Here is a 23,139-nt window from a genome sequence, read left to right on the forward strand (position 1 = left end):
TATTTTGAAGGAGTTCATGTGGAAGAGGAAGTAAAAGATTGAGAGAGTGATCCTGTTCATTCATTGGTTTGTGATGTCAGGTGATAGGCTCCGTCAGGTGTGAGTGGATGCGAGAGTTTTGTTTTTTTTTTGTAACAAGGAAATAATGGGACTGAGAGAGAAGAAAGCGCGAGGACGACACGAGGAGAAGACACAAGAGAGACATATTGCCACAAGTTTGTTTAGATATAACAGTGGAAAGTTTACAGTATCCTAGAGACTGTCTGCTCGATACTCGGAGTGAATACTGAAGCTACTGCTGTGTTTTGAGCCGCTCGAGAAGTTTCAGGTCGGAGCTTCTGTCAAGGCTACATTGTTATTAGCTTAGTCAAGCTACTGAGCTAATTTTAAGTGTGCTGTTAGCGTTTGCTAGTAAAGTGAATGGACTTAGCCGGGAGAAGCTAACACCGTTTCTACATCTGGCTGTGCCTTCTAATTCTGCTGTGGGAGCAAGAGGATTCGGGTTTGGAGAGTGAGACTCTGCGTCGTTGGACCTCGCCCAGGTTGCCAGAAACGTGCCCTCGCTGCTCATCAGTCTGCCTTTGGTCTTCACCTGCTGTGTCGCCTTCAGGAAAGGAGCGGGTAACGTTGTTCTTTGGATTGGAGGTAACTTTTCTCTTTATTATTCCTGGATCATTGGAATTGATACGTGGATTCCCTCGCACTCAAAAAATCATCATATCAGGCCTGCAACGAGGTTTATTTTATTTTGCCGGCTGTGTGTGTGTGTGTGTGTGTGAGTGTGGGCCCACTGAGTGTATTTGGTTTATTATTATATTATTTCAAGGTTATTGAGAGTAACTAAAATTGTGTTTAAGTAACTTGAGTAAATTGGAAGTCAATTTATTATTGAGAGTAACTAAAATGTGTTAAAGTAACTTGAGTAACCTGGTATTTAAAGTATTTTCTTGCAATTTCAGACCTACCTTTATACCTGGTAACTTTCAGGATTTGATATTTGTTATGTTCATTGTCAAAACCTGAAGTAAATTCCTAATTTGTTATTTTCATAAAAAGGAGTTTTGTGATATTTCTTTTGCTGAACTTTGAGTTGATTATGGTAATTGTCTTTAAGTGAGGTATCATTTAATTTCAATTCCATTTAAATCATTTAAGGAAGTATTTAAGGAATATACAACAGTTTAAAAGTGTTATAGCTCATAACACATACTCAGTTATACACTATTTTGCCTAGAGTCGTAAGAGTAAAAAAAAAAATTAATTCATTTAAGTATATCAGTTCATTGCATAGTTAAAAAATAGAAATCCAACTTACTAACTTAAAGAGTACTTGTAAATTAAAAATAAAATATATTCTTGACGAACCCAAAAGCCTGCTCTTAATAAAAGTTTTGTTGAGAGTAGTGCTACATAGGTAATGGGGAACAGGTGGAAACAATCAGGGCGGGGAAGACAATCAGACTGGCAGGAACACAAGAGGAAGGGCAAGCTACCTGGAACACAAAGGGAGAACAGATTACAAAATAAAAGCGGAATGCACAAGACAACATAGCACAGGACAAAACATAACAAGACCTTATTTCCTCACTGTGACAGTTATCAAGGACACAGGAACCTGAAAGAGACGTCTCTCTTAAAACAACAACTGAAAGCTGCCCTGAATGAAGGATCTGACACTGCTGATGAAGCAGGTACAGTTATCATCAGAATAGTAATGCAGTTATGTGAGTCGTCCAACAGTCATCAGTTTATTGTGTTTTTATTGATTTATTTTACAAAAGCATCTCTGAGTCTAAATAGGCCACTTAAGTCTGCAGTTAAGTCTGCCACAGTGTGAGGGCTGAACATTGCTTTTCTCTCCAGCACAGATTTATAATGACTGGGCCATTAATAGTTGTTATACTAATAGTTGCCTACAGGAGTGGGGACCAGGCCCTGTTTAAACAGACCAGGAACAAACTGACCAAGGAGATCAGAGTAGCAAAGAGAAGCTACAGTGAGAGGCTAAAAAACAGTCTCTCAACAAATGACTCTGCATCAGTTTGGAGAGGTCTAAATCACGTCACCAACTACAGGAGACCATCCCCCCACCCTGCAGAAGATCCCAGACTGGCTGAGGAACTAAACACCTTCTACTGCAGGTTTGATAAGGACTTTCTCACACCTCACGGCCACACAAAGAACCCACCTGCAACACCTCCCCCACTGCCCCAGCCTCCCCCGCCTGCCCTGACGATCCGTGAAGAGGATGTGTGTCGGCTCCTTCAGAGACAAAAGACCAGGAAGGCTCCAGTACCTGATGGAATGTCCCCCTCCTGCCTGAGAGTCTGTGCTGAGCAGCTGACGCCCATCTTCACCCGGATCTTCAACCAATCCCTGGAGCTGTGTGAAGTGCCCTCCTGCCTCAAACGCTCCACCATCATCCCAGTGCCCAAGAAGCCCATTATCACTGGACTTAATGACTACAGACCCGTCGCCCTGACGTCTGTGGTCATGAAAACATTTGAGAGACTGGTGTTGAACCACCTGAGGGACATAGCTGGCCCCCTGCTGGACCCCCTGCAGTTTACCTACCGGGCAAACAGGTCGGCGGATGATGCAGTCAACATGGAACTGCAACACATCCTGCACCACCTTGACTCCCCAGGGACATATGCAAGGATCCTGTTCATGGACTTCAGTTCAGCGTTCAACACCATCATCCCTGAACTCCTCCATCAGAAGCTCTCCCAGCTCACAGTACCCGCCTCCATCTGTCAGTGGATCACCAGCTTCCTGACGGAGAGGCAGCAGCAGGTGAGGCTTGGGAGAATCACATCCAAGACCCGGTCCATCAGCACTGGTGCCCCCCAGGGGTGTGTCCTCTCCCCACTGCTCTTCTCCCTCTATACTAATGACTACACCTCAAGTGATCCATCTGTGAAAATTCTGAAGTTCGCAGATGACACCACTGTCATTGGACTGATCCAGGACGGCGACGAGTCTGCTTACAGACAGGAGGTGAAACAGCTGGTCCTGTGGTGTGGTCAGAACCACCTGGAGCTGAACCTGCTCAAAACAGTGGAGATGACAGTGGACTTCAGGAGAAACCCCCCCACTTCCCTCCCCCTCACCATCATGAACAATACAGTGTCCACCGTGGAATCCTTCAGGTTTCTGGGTACCACCATCTCCCGGGACCTGAAGTGGACCCTCCACATTGACTGTTTAAGGAAGAAGGCTCAGCAGAGGTTATACTTCCTACGTCAGCTCAGGAAGTTTAACCTGCCTAAGGAGCTGCTGATCATTTTTCACAGCGCCATCATCCAGTCTGTCCTCTGCACTTCCATCACCGTCTGGTTTGGATCAGCCACCAAACGGGATAAGACTGGACTGCAACGGACAATCCGGGCTGCAGAGAGGATTATCAGCACTGACCTGCCCTCCATACAAGACCTATACCAGGTCAGAGTTAGGAACCGTGCTAAAAACATCTCTGCAGACCTGTTTAAATTCCTCCCCTCCGCCAGGCGCTTCAGAATGTTGCTCGCCAAAACCAGCCGATACAAGGACAGTTTCTTTCCCCAGGCTGTGGCTCTGATGAATATGTGACTGTTTTTTCCCCACTACCTCCTTCAGCATCTTTCGTTATTTATATTAATATTTTCCACTACCTCATTTCACCGTCTCTTTTTATGTTTGCACTATAACCTGCACTATTTTTCTCAATAGTCTGAATATATATTTATAATAGTCTGAATATATATTTACATATGTGTGTAAATAGTTATATAGTTATCTTCTGTATGTACAAACTTTGTATGTACAAACTTGGCCAATAAATCTGATTCTGATTGTGGGACTATTAAAGGTTTATCTTATCTTATCTTATCTTAAATACCTGTGTTGGCACAAAACTGTCAGGCTTCAGCCAGAAAGCTGAAGATGCTGAGGAGCTTCTAAGCACACATCCAGATCAACAGAAGAATGGCTTCACCAGAAGAAGATTAAAGTTTTAGAATAGCCCAGACAGAGCCCAGACCTGAATCCAATTGGAAATCTGTGAAGTGATCTAAAGAGGGCTGTGCACAGGAGATGCCCTCGCAGTCTGACAGATACGGAAGAGTGGACAAATATTGCCAAGTCAAAATGCCAGATGTTTATTTTTCAATTGAGTTGTACAGGTTATAGGTCACATTAAAGGTGGAAAAAGCTCTGATTTATCTTGGTCTCGTTTTTTTACATCACAAAACCCTGGCACTTTAACAGGGGTGTGTAGACTTTTTATATCCACTGCACATAAAATATTTGATGAGTTAAATATGGATTCAGTTTCCATTTGAAGTGACAGAGAACTCAGAGTTTGACCTAAAAATCCATTTCCATCATCCAAGATTTCCATTAAAACCAAGAACTTCATTGTGGACCCGTGTGGAAGACCTTGAAAACTGAAGCAGGAGGAATAATGTCAGACTGTTTGGGCTGAAAGAAGCCAAAGAGGAACCGAGGAAAATGACACAGCACATGGAGAGAATTCTCGCCGAGGGACTGGGGCTCACTGGAAGTGAATTTGAAATTGAACGTGCCCACCGATCCCTTGCCCCCCTGCCGAACCCGAGCCAACCACCCAGGACCATACTGGCACGCTTCTTACGCTCATCTGCCCGAGACAAGGTACAACAGATGGCCAGGGAGAAGCGAAAGATTAACTGGGAGGACGAAAAGCTGTCCTCCTTTGAAGACATGACAAGAGAGCTAACGGCAAAAAGGAAAGCATTTCACTCAGCGAGGAAATGTTTGCAGGAGATGAATGTCAAACATAAGCTGATTTATCCTGCCACACTTGCTTTTACGTGGAAGGGCCAGAAGAAATCATTCAAGGACGGTATGGAAGCGGAGAAAGTTCTGCAAAATATGAATCAGAGGATTGTGGGTATCGGTGGGAAAGAACTAAGAAGTGTACGTGGACTCAGTACTGCAAGGTAACGATGATGATGGGTCGGCTGGGGTTGGATGGGTTGTGCTGTCATCAGACGAAAGACAACGCGCCTCACGGACCAAGTAAAGCTAGTTAACTGGGTTTGTTTAGGTTATTTAGAATGAGATGGGATGGTTGCTTAGCAATGTTGTTAAACGCTGCTCTGCTTGGGATTATGTTCTTGGTTCTAAACTTCACAGGATGGGCATCATGTCCAACAACCTATGCTGGAAATGCCAGTCAGACACAGGAACATTTATCCATGCTATGTGGGAGTGTGTAAGAAAGTACATCCTTTCTGGGAAAAAGTACTAGATTGTATAGGCTTGACAATTCCCATGTCACCAAGATTATGCTTGCTAGGAGACCGGTCAGTACAACCCACAATATCAAAAGATGATTTTGGGGTACTAAAAGTGGGGTTGCTTAGAGCTGCTGGAATTATCCTCAGAGGATGGAAAGTCACATGTTCACCAGACTTTAAAAACTGGACAAACTGTGGAAACTATGGAAACTATGTTGGAAATTGTGTCATATGAAAAAATGTTGGTCGGAATCAGTGATGATAGTGAGGACTTTGAGAAATCATGGGGACATATTGCTCTTTTTGTGGGTAATGTAAGAAACACCTCAGAGATGTGACCGTGATCTCACCTTATGAGTTTTGGCACATTAACTTTTATTTCAGGCTCTCTTCTTTCTTTTCTTTTCTTTCTATTTCATTTCACTTTGTGTAATTTAGATAGCTAGTGCTTTTTGCCGGAGATGGGTGTGAAGCACGATACAATGTTGGAATTTAGATGCTGCTGATGCTGTCTGTTCATGTTCAAAATAATAAAAAAAAAAAAATCAATAAAAAATTGAGAACTTTCTACATTTAGGATCATTTGAATTTGTCATTTGTGTGTTTTATGACTCTTTGTCTTTCAAACTCAGCAGATGTTTTGTATTTCACAGTTCAGTTAACACAATAATTATTACACTTTGTGATTTGATTGTGATTCATGTGGTTAAAGTGAATATTAGGCAGATTCACACTGACATGACCATCTGATTGTTTTCATGCTGCTCCCACCAAGTCATGAATAACAGTAATGGTGATCTCAGTTTTGACACTTAAAAACAAAAACTAACAACCATAATGTGCTGAGGGTCAGAGGCTGAAATGAAAGATTGTTCATCTTAATCCACTGATTACCTGTCCCACAGACAGATCCAGATCCAGATCCAGATCCTGAAGCAAGTTCTAAACTTATAAACTACACACACACACACACACACACAAACGCACACACACACACACAGACTGTGTGACTTCCTGTAAATGGAGAGGGGAGGAGCAGCTAAAACTGAAAGTGTTCAGTCAGTTAGTTCAGACGCCATTTGAACTAAACAGAGCAGGAGGAGGAAAACTGAAGGCTGAGGCAGGGTGAGTATTAATACAACATTATTATTATTATTTTACTGTCAAAGTCTCTGAGTCAGTTTTCAGACTCACAGTTAAAATAAACTGAGCAGGTGGAGAGCTGCCTGTTTTTATTTCACTGTGGACTCAGTTAGTCTGTGTGCGTGTGTGTGTGTGTGTGTGTGTGTTACTTCCTGTTCTCTCAGTTTTGCATGTGACTCTTGATCAGACTTGTGTGTCCTGATTCTTTGTGTGTCTGAGCTCACAGTCTGTTTCACTGGTTTCCTTCTCAGACTGACTGAAGTCCAGACGATGAGTGTTTGTGTGGAGGAAGAAGAGGACAGAGCAGAGTCTCCAGGATCCAGCTGTCTGTCTATGGAGAGTGACTGGTCCAAAGAGAATAATCCTCCAAACTTCAGTAATGAACCTGGACCCTCAGACACAAAGTAAGAGAACTGCTACAAACCTGTGAACCTCCAAACTTTGGGCTATAACAGTGTTTAGTGTGTTGAGGTCCTGCAGTTGTCGTCTCTGCCTGTAACAGCTGCTGTAGTGTCGACAGAAAATCAGTTCTTCCTGGTTCTTCTGGCTCATCAGTGTATTAATACTGACTGCTGAGGCTGCGCGTTTCTTTTGAAATGATCTGACTAAAGAACATTTTTACTTTCACTGATTTTCCATATTTTTCTTATTACCAATAAATCCCATATGCAGAGTCAAACCCACACAGAATGTGTATCACAGCCTGATAGATCTGATTCCTCTGAGCCAGGAAATATTAAAACACATCAGTGAACCACACTATTACACTGGGTGACATGCTACTTCATGTTCATGAACACACATACACACACACACAGCACCAAATATAGATAAATCCACAGATCAAAATAGTCTCTAAGAAATGAAATATTTTCTCCTGTTTGTCTGATAAAAACTACAGACAACAGGTGTCTTTGGAAATTACTGAGCCTTTTTAAAAATTAGTATTTATAAAAAATGTAATCTTCAGTATGAACATTTAATTATCAACTAATACAACAGTGTTGTTTATGGATGCTGGTGTGTTGCCTCCATCCTTCAGTATAGTGTTCAGTGCTACATGGTAACGTTGCTGCAGGACGTCAGCTGAGAGTTCCCAGAATGACTTTGTCCTCAGACAATTTATCAGTGATTGATGTGATATGAATAAAAATGTGTTTGTGTTTTCAGAGCTCAGGACCACAGACGGAGAGCAGAGTCTCCAGGATCTAGCTGTCTGTCTATGAAGAGAGCAAGGTACAAAGGCTTTAATCCTCCACACTTCAGTCGTGAACACAAACACACATACACACAGCACCAAATATAGCTAAATCCACAGATCAAAATAGTCCCTAAAAAATGTAATATTTTCTCCTGTTTGTCTGATAAAAACTACAGACAATGGGTGTCTTGGGAAATTAATGAGCCTTTTTAAAAATCAGAATCAGAAAACTTTATTGCCAGGTATGTTACACATACAAGGAATTTGACGTGGTGTTGTTGGTGCAAAAAACAGACGAATTGGACTGACAAGTCCCATAACACACAAAGTTGAACAAGAAAAAAGTTTTAATACTAAAATAAGAGAAAGAAGAAAGAAGTACTAAGAGGAAGTCTGTACAAATAATAATAGTATAATGTGCAATGTTGCAAAGTAGATGTAGTGCAAAGAGGTAATAATGCCTTATAGGAGCGTTAATATAACGCATACGTACTGTATGCATTATATTAACGCTCCTCTGGCACAGCTGAAATTATGTTAATGTAACATAGTCTGTATTGGGGAAATGAGGGTCCGTGCTGTTTGGGGAGGAAGGGGGTGGGGAGCTGTGTTGATGAGGGTGGCGGCAGAGGGAATGAAACTGTTCCTGTGACGTGAGGTTTTGGTCTTGATGGACCGCAGCCTCCTGCCGGGGGGAAGTGTCTCAAAGAGTTTGTGACCAGGGTGGGAGGGATCAGCTGCAATCTGCCATCTCAGCGGAGTGGATGATACGCTGCAGCCTTCCTTTGTCCTTGGCAGTGGCAGCAGCGTACCAGATGGTGATGGAGGAGGTGTAGAAGTGCACCATCATTGATCTCGGTAGGTTGAACTTCTTCAGCTGCCGGAGGAAGTACATTTTGTTTGGAAGTACTTTTTTGGTGAGGGAGCTGATGTTCAGCTTCCACTTGAGGTCCTGGGTGATGAGGGTTCCCAGGAAGGTGAAGGACTCCACCCTGTTGACTGAGGAGTCACTCAGGAGGATGGGGGCAGGAGGGGCTGGGTTCTTTCTAAAATCTACCACCATCTCCACTGTCTTTGCTGCGTTCAGCTCCAGGTTGTTTTTGGAGCATCAGGACACCAGTTGGTCAATCTCCCACCTGTATGCAGACTCATCCCCGTCAGAGATGAGACCAATGAGGGTGGTGTCATCTGCAAACTTCAGCAGCTTGACAGACTGGTGACTGGAGGTACAGCTGTTGGTGTACAGGGAGAAGAGTAACGGAGAAAGAACGCAGCCTTGAGGGGAACCGGTGTTGATGGTCCGGGAATCAGAAATGTGCTTTCCCAGCTTCACATGCTGCCTCCTGTCTGACAAGAAGTCTGTGATCCACCTGCAGGTGGAGTCAGGCACGTTCAGCTGGGAGAGCTTGTCCTGCAGCAGAGCTGGAATGATGGTGTTGAAAGCAGAACTGAAGTCCACAAACAGGATCCTGGCGTAGGTTCCTGCAGAGTCCAGGTGCTGGAGGATGAAATGGAGGGCCAGGTTTACTGCATCGTCCACAGACCTGTTGGCTCTGTAGGCAAACTGCAGGGGATCCAGGAGTGGGTCAGTGATGGCCTTGAGGTGGCTCAGGACGAGGCGCTCTAAAGTCTTCATGACTACAGAGGTCAGGGCGACGGGTCTGTAGTCATTAAGTCCTGTGATCCTTGGTTTTTTGGGGATGGGGATGATGGTGGAGGTCTTGAAGCAGACTGGCACGTGACATGTCTCTAGTGAGGAGTTGAAGATGTTAGTGAACACCGGAGACAGTTGATTGGCGCAGTGCTTCAGGGTGGATGGAGAGATGGATTCAGGACCGGCTGCCTTGTGGGGGTTCTGCCTCCTAAAGAGTCTGTTTACATCTCTCTCCAGAATGGAGAGGGATGCAGTTGTGGTGGGGGAGGAGGGGCTGTTGGGTTGGAGCTGGTAGGTGGTGACATGGGGGATGGTGTCAGGATTGTCCCATTGTCTTTCAAAGTGGCAGTAAAACTCATTCAGTCTGTTGGTGAGGTGTGAGTCGTTGGCAGAGTGGGGGGCTTTAGGCTTGAAGTTGGTGATGTGCCTGAGCCCTTTCCAGACAGAGGCAGAGTCGTTGGCTGAGAGCTGGTGTTGAAGCTTCTCAGAGTACAGTTGTTTAGCTTCTCTCACCTCCTTGCTAAACCTGTACTTCGCCTCTTTAAACATGTCTCTGTCCCCACTCCTGAACGCCCTTTCCTTCTCCAACCTCAGCTGTCTGAGTTTGGCTGTGAACCAGGGTTTGTCATTGTTATAACTCACCCTGGTGCGTGTTGGAATACAGCAGTCCTCACAAAAGCTGATGTATGATGTCACAGCCTCTGTGTACTCATCCAGACTGGTGGTAGCAGTCCTGAAAACATCCCAATCAGTACAGTCTAAGCATGCCTGAAGATCCTCCACAGCTTCACTGCTCCACTGCTTTGACGTCCTCACAACAGGTTTACAGAGCTTTAATTTCTGCCTGTATGCAGGAATCAGGTGGACCATGGCATGGTCAGAGTGACCCAGTGCAGCGCGAGGGACAGCATGATAGGCGTTACTGACAGTGGTGTAACAGTGATCCAGAGTGTTCTCCTCTCTGGTGGGACATTTAATAAACTGTCTGTATTTGGGGAGTTCGTGGCTGAGGTTACCTTTGTTAAAGTCACCAAGGACAATAACTAAGGAGTCCGTGTTAGTCCGCTCCACGCACAGAATTATTAATTATTAAAAATTAGTATTTATAAAAAAATTTACTTTCAGTATGAACATTTAATGATCACCTGAAACAACAGTGTTTTTAATGCATGTTGGTGTGTTGCCTCCATCCTTCAGTATAGTGTTCAGTGCTACATGGTGACGTTGCTGCAGAACATCAGCTGAGAGTTCCCAGAATGACTTTGTCCTCAGACAATTTATCAGTGATTGATGTGATATGAATAAAAATGTGTTTGTGTTTTCAGAGCTCAGGACCACAGACGGAGAGCAGAGTCTCCAGGATCTAGCTGTCTGTCTATGAAGAGAGCAAGGTACAAAGGCTTTAATCCTCCACACTTCAGTCGTGAACACAAACACACATACACACAGCACCAAATATAGCTAAATCCACAGATCAAAATAGTCCCTAAAAAATGTAATATTTTCTCCTGTTTGTCTGATAAAAACTACAGACAATGGGTGTCTTGGGAAATTAATGAGCCTTTTTAAAAATCAGAATCAGAAAACTTTATTGCCAGGTATGTTACACATACAAGGAATTTGACGTGGTGTTGTTGGTGCAAAAAACAGACGAATTGGACTGACAAGTCCCATAACACACAAAGTTGAACAAGAAAAAAGTTTTAATACTAAAATAAGAGAAAGAAGAAAGAAGTACCAAGAGGAAGTCTGTACAAATAATAATAGTATAATGTGCAATGTTGCAAAGTAGATGTAGTGCAAAGAGGTGAACCTGGACCCTCAGACACAAAGTAAAACACTGTTTCTAGTGTAAACTGACCTGATGATGATTCAGTTCTCAGACATATTTGAAGGAAACAGGGAGACACCAGGGGCCAGATCCATAAAACTCTGTGTCCACACAAAGACAGAAATATGCACACACACTCTTTTCACCAGATTTATAAAGCAGAGCTTTCTCATGTTACTGTTTTATCAGTCTCAGTCGGTGTGAGAGTTGATGTATGAACACGAGCCTGATTGCCACTTCCAGAGTCTGTAGACCTGTCAATGAAAAGAAGGACAAAGAAGAAACACAGTGTCTCCATGTTGGAGGAAACACTTTAATTATTTACACATCTGAGCCTGTAACAGCTTCTAGATATTGTGAACCAAATCTGGATAATCTCGATATTCCTAGAGACTTGTTTTTAATGTGAGTTAAAGGACAAATCCTGATCAAATATAACTCCAAGGTTTCTCACAGTTGTACTGGAGGCTAAATTAATGCCATCCAGAGTAACTATATGATTAGATAAACTGTTTCTGAGGTGTTTGGGACCAAACAAAATAACCTCAGTTTTGTCTGAATTCAGAAGAAGAAAGTTACAGGTCATCCAGGCCTTTATGTCTTTAAGACATGCCTGAAGTATGGCTAACTGATCTGTTTCGTCTGGCTTCATAGATAAATATAGCTGGGTATCATCCGCATAACAATGGAAATTTATTCCATGCTTCCTGATAATATTACCTAGGGGAAGCATGTATAAGGTGAACAGTATCGGTCCAAGCACAGAACCCTGTGGAACTCCATGACTTACTCTGGTATATATGGAGGGATCATCATTAACATGAACAAACTGGTATCTATCTGATAGATATGATTTAAACCAGCCTAGTGCTGTTCCTTTAATCCCAATAACATGTTCCAATCTTTCCAATAGGATATTATGATCAATAGTGTCACATGCAGCACTAAGATCTAGCAGGACAAGTATAGAGACGAGTCCATTATCTGATGCTATAAGGAGGTCGTTGGTAACTTTCACCAGTGCTGTCTCTGTGCTATGATGAACTCTAAATCCCGACTGAAAAACTTCAAACAAACCGTTCCTATGTAGATGGTCACACAACTGAGATGCAACAGCCTTTTCAAGAATTTTAGAAGTAAAGGGGAGATTGGATATAGGTCTATAGTTTGCCAAAATGTCAGAGTCCAGAGAAGGCTTTTTAAGTAAAGGTTTGATAACTGCAACCTTAAAAGCCTGTGGAACATATCCTGTAACCAACGAGAGATTTATTTGATCTAATATGTGAGTGCCAATCAAAGGCAACACATCTTTAAGAAGTCTGGTTGGGATAGGATCCAAAAGACATGTTGATGATTTAGATTTAGAAACTATTGAAGGTCCTGCAGTTGTCGTCTCTGCCTGTAACAGCTGCTGTAGTGTTGGCAGAAAATCAGTTCTTCCTGGTTCTTCTGGCTCAGCAGTGTATTAATACTGACTGCTGAGGCTGCTTGTTGCTTTTGAAATGATCTGACTAAAGAACATTTTTACTTTCATTGATTTTCCACATTTTTCTTATTACCAATAAATCCCGTGTGCAGAGTCAAACCCACACAGAATGTGTATCACAGCCTGATAGATCTGATTCCTCTGAGCCAGGAAATATTAAAACACATCAGTGAACCACACTGGGTGACATGATCCTTCATGTTCATGAACACAAACACACACACAAAGCACCAAATATAGCTAAATAGCTAAATCTGTTTCTGATTCTAAATTTACAGATCAAAATAGTCTCTAAGAAATGAAATATTTTCTCCTGTTTGTCTGATAAAAACTACAGACAACGGGTGTCTTGGGGAATTAATGAGCCTTTTTAAAAATTAGTATTTATAAAAAAAATTACCTTCAGTATGAACATTTAATGATCACCTGAAACAACAGTGTTTTTAATGACATGTTGGTGTGTTGCCTCCATCCTTCAGTGAAGTGTTCAGTGCTGCATGGTGACGTTGCTGCAGGACGTCAGCTGAGAGTTCCCAGAATGACTTTGTCCTCAGACAATTTATCAGTGATTGATGTGATATGAATAAAAATGTGTTTGTGTTTTCAGAGGACAGGACCACAGACTGAGAGCAGAGTCTCCAGGATCCAGCTGTCCACCTATGAAGAGAGCAAGGTCCACAGACTTAAATCCTCCACACTTCAGTAATGAACCTGGACCCTCAGACACAAAGCGAAACACTGTTTCTAGTGTAAACTGACCTGAGGATGATTCAGTTCTCAGACATATTTGAAGGAAACAGGGAGACACCAGGGACCAGATCCATAAAACTGTGCCCACACAAAGACAGAAATATGCACACACACTCTTTTCATCAGATTTATAAAGCAGAGCTTTCTCATGTTACTGTTTTATCAGTCTCAGTCGGTGTGAGAGTTGATGTATGAACACGAGCCTGATTGCCATGTCTCCATGTTGGGACATTTAGTCTCAGCACAGGTCATGCTGCTAAAATCATTTGTTGTCAGGTTTCTGGGATTTAATGAGTGTTGGAAAGGAGCAGAATGTCCTCACACTGGATTGTAGCTCCCAAAAAAGTTTGATCAGACTGAAAAAGGAAATGCTTTGACCCTACAGGGTCTTCATGAGTTAAATGGCCAACATGACAACGAGCTGCTAGGATTCAATACATCATCAAGATAAAATGCATTATCCGAGCCTGAAAGAATCCCAACAATCTCACAGTAATCCACCCAAAACATCCAAGAGTATCTCAGTAAGTTCAAAGATCCAGAACAAGAGCTGGACTGCAGACAGTCAGTCAGAGCAGCACTGTACAAAGTAAGACTGTACATCTGTCTGCTCATGTCATCATCTCTGAAAACAGGACCTGTGATTTAATACACAGTCATTTGTTCAATCATACAGCTTTGGCATTTAAGATGATTAGAAATACCACAAAATGAAAAAGCTTTTCTTTGCTTGTCTTTAGTTTTTATGCAGCTGATGAAAGAAATGAGCAGATTCTCAGATTCTCTTTCTTTAGTCTGACATTATTTCTTCTGTGTCAGCAGATTTTCAGCAGATAGTGGTCTGCAGGAGGTTTTAGATGAACATAAGATCAGTCTGAGGAGGAGATGTGAACGTGTGACTGAAGGAACTGATGGAACAGGAAGTGAAACCCTCCTCAACAGGATCTACACTGAGCTCTACATCACAGAGGGACAGAGTGAAGAGGTTAATACCCAACATGAGGTGAGGCAGCTGGAGACAGCTTCCAAGATGGAGACCCTCCATGACACTCCAATCAAGTGCCACGACATCTTTAAAGCCTTACCTGACCAACAGAGACGCATCAGAGTCGTTCTGACTAACGGCGTCGCTGGTGTTGGAAAAACCTTCTCAGTGCAGAAGTTCACTCTGGACTGGGCAGAGGGCTCTGAAAACCAAGACATCAGTCTGCTGGTTCTGCTTTCGTTCAGGGAGCTGAACCTGATCAAAGAGAAGAAGTACAGTCTTCTCATGCTGCTCCACGTTTTCCATCCAACATTAAAGAAGCTCACAGCAGAGAAGCTCGCTGTCTGTAAAGTGTTGTTCATCTTTGACGGCCTGGATGAAAGCAGACTTTCACTGGATTTCAGCAACAGGGAGGTCGTGTCTGATGTCTCACAGAAGACATCTGTCAACATGCTGCTGACAAACCTCATCCAGGGGAATCTGCTTCCCTCGGCTCTGGTCTGGATAACTTCCCGACCTGCGGCAGCCAATCAGATCCCCCCTGCATGTGTTGACATGGTAACAGAAGTACGAGGCTTCACTGACGACCAGAAGGAGGAGTACTTCAGGAGGAGATCCAGTGATGAAGAGCTGTCCAGAAGAATCATCTCACACATCAAGACATCCAGGAGCCTCCACATCATGTGTCAGATCCCAGTCTTCTGCTGGATCTCTGCTACAGTTCTGGAGCACATGTTGACCACAGAGCAGAGAGGAGAGCTGCCCAAGACCCTGACTGACCTGTACTCACACTTCCTGCTGGTTCAGACAAAGAGGAAGAAGCACAAGTATGATGAGGGACATGAGACGAGTCCACAAGAGCTGACGGAGGCTGACAGGGAAGTTCTTCTAAAGCTGGGGAGGCTGGCGTTTGAACATCTGGAGAAAGGAAACATCATGTTCTACCAAGAAGACCTGGAGCAGTGTGGTCTTGATGTCATAGAGGCCTTGGTTTACTCAGGAGTTTGTACAGAGATCTTTAAAAGAGAGAGTGTGATCTTCCAGAAAACAGTCTACTGCTTTGTTCATCTGAGCATTCAGGAGTTTCTGGCTGCAGTCTACATGTTCCACTGTTACACAGAGAGGAAGACAAGAGAGCTGAGGATTTTCCTTGGACAAGATGACAAATGGTGGGACTCAAAACCTTTTATCAGGAAGACATATAAGTATTTTGGTAACAATAATGGCAGCTACTTATCACTCGATGTCCTCCTCAGTGATGCCATGGAGAAATCCCTCCAAAGTAAAAGTGGCCACCTGGACCTGTTTGTTCGCTTCCTTCATGGCCTGTCTCTGGAGTCCAACCAGAGACTCTTAGGAGGCCTTCTGGGTCAGACAGAGAACAGACCAGAAATCATCCAGAGAGCCATCAACAACCTGAAGAAGATGAACAGATATGATATCTCTCCTGACAGAAGCATCAACATCTTCCACTGTCTGATGGAGATGAACGACCGCTCAGTACATCAGGAGATCCAAGAGTTCCTGAAGTCAGAGAACAGATCAGAGAAGAGACTCTCTGAGATCCACTGTTCAGCTCTGGCCTACGTTCTGCAGATGTCAGAGGAGGTTCTGGATGAGTTGGACCTAAAGAAGTACAACACATCAGAGGAGGGACGACGGAGACTGATCCCAGCTGTGGGGAACTGCAGAAAGGCTGTGTAAGTCCAGACATGATCTTTAACATTATCAGTCAGTGTAAATTAGTAGTTTAGTTTTTTCAAATATACACAGTATGAAATTATTCTCATTATTCTCATAATAGTTTTATAATTTTCAGCTGTGTGTTTTTCTGGAGATGTTATGTTTGTTTGTTGTGTTTGTTTTTTGAGGTGGTTGTGATTATTGCTGTTAAGTTTTTCTGTTTATTAGTAACTGTTACATTCTACTTTCATTTGTTAATTTATTCATGTTATTTTGAGTCTTTTTGTTTTCACAAATTCACGTTTCAGGTGATTAAACTCTACTTGAAACATAATTATTTTCCCACAAATTTAAATGTCTTTAAAAACACATTAACATGAATTGAACATATTAGCATATGGATAAATTGAAGCAGAAGATGTTATCTTTCAGTCAGAAATGCACACATTCAGTGACACACAGGAGCTCTCTTAAGCTGGGCACTGGTTCACTCACTGCACTCCAGACTCCAGACCAGACCTGTCCCTCCAAGCTTCCTGCACACTCAGAGGAGGACCCATCCCTTTCTCTGCTGTGCCAATGATTTTGCACAATTCAGTTGGCCTAGAGCCTATTCAGTCCTGCAGCTAACTAAGATCCCAGAAACAAGGACACACGCTGCACAATATTATTTGAAAAGGAGATACCTATGTTTATAAATAGTGACACGGCCACCCTACACACTGCACCTTGCACATGTTTACAATAAATACATTAATATATGAACCTGTGTATTGTTTGAATAGATTAGTACTGAATGCACAAATAACAGGGTATGGCATACATGGCATTGGGCTCAGTAAAACACAATTTTATAAAATACGGGAGGGTAGGGGATCCCTGCTCCATCTCTCCACCAGTTTTGAGATCTTTGGTCTGAAAAATGTTGAAGACCCCTGGTCTAAATCCTCCACACTACTCGTTTAAAGTCTTCTCATATTTTGAATGAATATATCAGAGCAGAATGGGAGAATTCAGTATTCTTCTACACATTTGTCTGAGTCAGATTGCTGAAGCTTTATTCAGCTACAGCTGAACTCATGAAGTCATTTCTTACAGTGTAGTTGTGTTAGGAGGAGACCACTTCACAGTCAGTGTGGACCACAGGAAGGACGACTGCCACCAAAGACTCTTAAATCAACGTGTGACATCTTACTGTTGGTTGAAGTCAAGAAATGTAAATTTGTCCTTTAATGTTGTTTGATGACACAAAGTTCAGGAAGAAGAAGGTCATGTAAAACCTTCAATGATGAAGAGGATTTTAGTCCAACATGTCTGATTTGATCTTTATCTTCTAATTCCAGACTTGACTGAGCTCAGCAGCATGTTATGAATCTGTGTTGACATGAATAGTTGTATGAATGTTGTGGTGACATTTGGATGATGTATGTAGAAGGCTGACATTATGATGATCCACAATAAGAGAAGGACAAAGTCCCTCTACTCATGTTAGTGAAAGCTCATTGATTAGGACATATCTGATTGGATTAGAAATGATTTTTATCCACATGATTTATTCTTTATTCAGATTGAGTGGCTGCTGGTTGTCAGAGATCAGCTGTGCTTCTCTGGCCTCAGCTCTGAAGTCCATCCCCTCCCATCTGAGACACCTGGACCTGAGTGACAACAAGCTGCAGGATTCAGGAGTGAAGCTGCTGTGTGGTTTTCTGGAGAGTCCACACTGTAGACTGGAGACTCTGAGGTCAGTTCACTGTCTGTTACTGTTGTAGATCTTATATCTTTAATTCACAACTGAACCTGGTTTATCTTCATCCAGAACTTGAATCCATCCATCTTGAATGAATGAATGAGTGAATGAATGAGATTTGAAATAGTTGTTGTTCCATATTGTGACTTTTTCTTATCTCAGACTAAGAATTATTCATTAAATTTCACTTCATTTCAGTCAGTTCAATCAGCCAGATATTATTCTTATAGCACTTTTCATACAAATACATTGTAGCACAAAGTGCTGTACACAGTGTTAGTACCTCCACCCCACACAGACACACCCAAAATCCATCAATAAAGTAAAGTTTCCAATAAAAACAGGAACTGAGGAAACACTATCATAAATCTCTCAATTTGCAATGAGAAAACACTGGAGGCAGGATAAATAATCAAAATAGCAAAATAATAATTAATAAATACTTAAATAACAGGAACAATCAAAATGAAAATAGAATGATGTGAATAATTTAAAAGAAATTAAAGTGAAGTTTGAAAAATGATCAGAAAAATGTTAAAAGAGAAAATTTGACGGAGTAAATACAGAAATCCTGAAAAGCAAGCAAGCAAGCAAGCAACAAAAATTAAAAAAGTAATAAAAGAGTAATAAAAGATTAAAAAAAATAAAATGTGTGAATAAACAGACAAATCAATAAATAAACTTCAATTAAAAGCCTGATTAAAAAGGTAGGTCTTGAGTTTGCTTCTAAAAGTATTAGAGTTTTCTGCTGCCCTCAGGTCTTCAGGGAGGCTGTTCCAGAGACGTGGACCATAGTAATAAAAGGAGGCTTCTACATAGGTTTTTGTTGTTTTGACTTTAGGTTTAATTAAAAGCCCACTACCAGAAGACCAGAGGGTTCTAGAGGACTCAAAAGTTCAAAGCAAATCTGATAAATAGGTTGGACCAAGACCATTAAGAGCTTTATAAACCAATAAAAAGATCTTAAAATCATTTCTGAAGCAGACAGGAAGCCAGTGCAGAGACTTTAAAATCAGTGTAATGTGTGCTCTCTGTCTGGTCTTTGTCAGTACACATGCTGCTGAATTTTGAAGCAGCTGTAGCTATGTTCTTCTTAGGGAGACCAGAAAGCAGAGCATTGCAGTAATCAATTCTGCAGGTGATCAGAGCCTGCAGCAATGTCTCTGCATTGGCTTGAGAGAGAAATGGTTGCACTCTGGCAATGTTCTTCAGATGATAAAAAGCAGTTTTAATTACATTTTTAATGTGAGGCTCAAAACTAAGATCTGACTCCTTAGTTTTTCACTTGTTTACAGGCATTTAGTGCCAGAGTTTGTTTGTCCTGATTGAGTTGTAGACAATTTTATGATTTTATGACATAAAATTCTCTGTGAGTAAAATAAGACTTGAACCAAATAAAAACAGTACCAGAGAGGCCAGTCAGGATGTGAAGTCTTTCTAAAAGAATGGTGTGACCTTAAGTCAAGTCATTCTAATACAGATGTGTGTGTTTGTTTGTTTGTTTTTGACTAGTGCAGTCTCAGTACCATGATGACAAATTGGTATATTTCAGGTCAGCAGCATGTTATGAATCTGTGTTGACATGAATAGTTGTATGAATGTTGTGGTGACATTTGGATGATGTGTGTAGAAGGCTGACATTATGATGATCCACAATAAGAGAAGGACAAAGTCCCTCTACTCATGTTAGTGAAAGCTCATTGATTAGAACATATCTGATTGGATTAGAAAGGATTTTTATCCACATGATTTATTCTTTATTCAGATTGAGTTCCTGCAGTTTGTCAGAGATCAGCTGTGCTTCTCTGGCCTCAGCTCTGAAGTCCAACCCCTCCCATCTGAGACACCTGGACCTGAGTGTCAATGAGCTGCAGGATTCAGGAGTGAAGCTGCTGTGTGGTTTTCTGGAGAGTCCACACTGTAGACTGGAGACTCTGAGGTCAGTTCACTGTCTGTTACTGTTGTAAATCTTATATCTTTAATCCATAACTGAACCTGGTTTATCTTCATCCTCAACTTGAATCCATTCAATCCATTCATGGATTAATCAAATCAAAATAGCAAAATAATATAAAATAAATACATAAATAACAGGAACAATCAAAATGATAATAGAATGACGTGAATAATTTAAAAGAAATCAAAGTGCAGTTTCAAAAATGATCAGAAAAATGTTAAAAGAGAAAATTTGACAGAGTAAATACAGAAATCCTGAAAAGCAAACAAAGAAACAAACAAAAAATAAATAAAAGAGTAAGAAAACAGTAATAAAAGAGTAAAAAAAATAAAATGTGTGAATAAACAGACAAATTAATAAATTAACTTCAATTAAAAGCCTGATCAAAGAGGTAGGTCTTGAGCTTGCTTCTTAAAGTATTAGAGTTTTCTGCTGCCCTCAGGTCTTCTGAGAGGCTGTTCCAGAGACATGGACCATAGTAATAAAAGGAGGCTTCTACATAGGTTTTTGTTGTTCTGACTTTAGGTTTAATTAAAAGCCCACTACCAGAAGACCAGAGGGTTCTAGAGGACTCAAAAGTTCAAAGCAAATCTGATAAATAGGTTGGACCAATTAAATTCTCTGTGAGTAAGATAAGACTTGAACCAAATAAAAACAGTACCAGTGTCAGGCTCGAGGGAGTAGTGATGAGGACACAGGCACAGAGTCAGAGTATGTGGAATCAAAACGGTTTAATCAGTCCAGGTTCGTTACACAGAATCAGTCCGAGGAAGCAGAGGTACCAGAGGGAAAAGGCTAGCTCGTAATCCAAATATCCAGGCAGGGGTCATACACACTCAGAACACACTAGAACTCGAAATGGTAGGGAACGCTGGAAAGTTTGGTCAAAACACACAAGACAATCTGGCGACGAGTGCAGGGAAGACGGGGACTAAATACATCAGGGGGAGGTGGACAATTACAAACAGGTGAAACACATTAGGAGAGGAAGGGTAATCATGAAGTGGGAGGAGCACAGGGGGAGGGGAAAGTCGAGACACCTGAAACGAGAGGGAGAACAGTGAACAACCAGAAACTAAGGTATTGTCAAAATAAAACAGGAAACCCTAAATAAGCAACACAAAATAAGAGTGCCCAGGCTCCCCAGGGCGAACCCTGACAACCAGAGAGGCCAGTCAGGATGTGAAGTCTATCTAAAAGAATGGTGTGACCTTAAGTCAAGTCATTCTAATACAGATGTGTGTTTGCTTGTTTGTGTGTTTGTTTTTGACTAGTGCAGTCTCAGTACCATGATGACAAATTGGTATATTTCAGGTCAGCAGCATGTTATGAATCTGTGTTGACATGAATAGTTGTATGAATGTTGTGGTGACATTTGGATGATGTGTGTAGAAGGCTGACATTATGATGATCCACAATAAGAGAAGGACAAAGTCCCTCTACTCATGTTAGTGAAAGCTCATTGATTAGAACATATCTGATTGGATTAGAAAGGATTTTTATCCACATGATTTATTCTTTATTCAGATTGAGTTCCTGCAGTTTGTCAGAGATCAGCTGTGCTTCTCTGGCCTCAGCTCTGAAGTCCAACCCCTCCCATCTGAGACACCTGGACCTGAGTGTCAATGAGCTGCAGGATTCAGGAGTGAAGCTGCTGTGTGGTTTTCTGGAGAGTCCACACTGTAGACTGGAGACTCTGAGGTCAGTTCACTGTCTGTTACTGTTGTAAATCTTATATCTTTAATCCATAACTGAACCTGGTTTATCTTCATCCTCAACTTGAATCCATTCAATCCATTCATGGATTAATCAAATCAAAATAGCAAAATAATATAAAATAAATACATAAATAACAGGAACAATCAAAATGATAATAGAATGACGTGAATAATTTAAAAGAAATCAAAGTGCAGTTTCAAAAATGATCAGAAAAATGTTAAAAGAGAAAATTTGACAGAGTAAATACAGAAATCCTGAAAAGCAAACAAAGAAACAAACAAAAAATAAATAAAAGAGTAAGAAAACAGTAATAAAAGAGTAAAAAAAATAAAATGTGTGAATAAACAGACAAATTAATAAATTAACTTCAATTAAAAGCCTGATCAAAGAGGTAGGTCTTGAGCTTGCTTCTTAAAGTATTAGAGTTTTCTGCTGCCCTCAGGTCTTCTGAGAGGCTGTTCCAGAGACATGGACCATAGTAATAAAAGGAAGCTTCTACATAGGTTTTTGTTGTTCTGACTTTAGGTTTAATTAAAAGCCCACTACCAGAAGACCAGAGGGTTCTAGAGGACTCAAAAGTTCAAAGCAAATCTGATAAATAGGTTGGACCAATTAAATTCTCTGTGAGTAAGATAAGACTTGAACCAAATAAAAACAGTACCAGTGTCAGGCTCGAGGGAGTAGTGATGAGGACACAGGCACAGAGTCAGAGTATGTGGAATCAAAACGGTTTAATCAGTCCAGGTTCGTTACACAGAATCAGTCCGAGGAAGCAGAGGTACCAGAGGGAAAAGGCTAGCTCGTAATCCAAATATCCAGGCAGGGGTCATACACACTCAGAACACACTAGAACTCGAAATGGTAGGGAACGCTGGAAAGTTTGGTCAAAACACACAAGACAATCTGGCGACGAGTGCAGGGAAGACGGGGACTAAATACATCAGGGGGAGGTGGACAATTACAAACAGGTGAAACACATTAGGAGAGGAAGGGTAATCATGAAGTGGGAGGAGCACAGGGGGAGGGGAAAGTCGAGACACCTGAAACGAGAGGGAGAACAGTGAACAACCAGAAACTAAGGTATTGTCAAAATAAAACAGGAAACCCTAAATAAGCAACACAAAATAAGAGTGCCCAGGCTCCCCAGGGCGAACCCTGACAACCAGAGAGGCCAGTCAGGATGTGAAGTCTATCTAAAAGAATGGTGTGACCTTAAGTCAAGTCATTCTAATACAGATGTGTGTTTGCTTGTTTGTGTGTTTGTTTTTGACTAGTGCAGTCTCAGTACCATGATGACAAATTGGTATATTTCAGGTCAGCAGCATGTTATGAATCTGTGTTGACATGAATAATTGTGTGAATGTTGTGGTGACATTTGGATGATGTGTGTAGAAGGCTGAAATTATGATGATCCACAACAAGAGAAGGACAAAGTCCCTCTACTCATGTTAGTGAAAGCTCATTGATTAGGACATATCTGATTGGATTAGAAAGGATTTTTATCCACATGATTTATTCTTTATTCAGATTGAGTTCCTGCAGTTTGTCAGAGATCAGCTGTGCTTCTCTGGCCTCAGCTCTGAAGTCCAACCCCTCCCATCTGAGAGACCTGGACCTGAGTGCCAACAACCTGCATGATTCAGGAGTGAAGCTGCTGTGTGGTTTTCTGGAAAGTCCACACTGTAGACTGGAGACTCTGAGGTCAGTTCACTGTCTGTTACT

At 41.7% G+C, this 23,139-nt stretch overlaps 1 protein-coding gene across 1 annotated transcript; it reads left to right on the plus strand.

Annotated features, from left to right (window-relative positions):
- Positions 1-14,266: 14,266 nt before the first annotated feature.
- Positions 14,267-17,312, plus strand: LOC121195358 (protein NLRC3-like; the record flags this gene model as incomplete). Its single annotated transcript, XM_041058785.1, has 3 exons — positions 14,267-15,480; positions 15,541-16,011; positions 17,093-17,312. Coding segments are annotated over 3 exons (1,830 nt in total), but the record flags the coding sequence as incomplete, so codon positions are not given.
- Positions 17,313-23,139: the final 5,827 nt, after the last annotated feature.

The sequence above is a fragment of the Toxotes jaculatrix genome, chromosome 16 (assembly GCF_017976425.1).
Source record: "Toxotes jaculatrix isolate fToxJac2 chromosome 16, fToxJac2.pri, whole genome shotgun sequence".
NCBI lineage: Eukaryota > Metazoa > Chordata > Actinopteri > Toxotidae > Toxotes > Toxotes jaculatrix.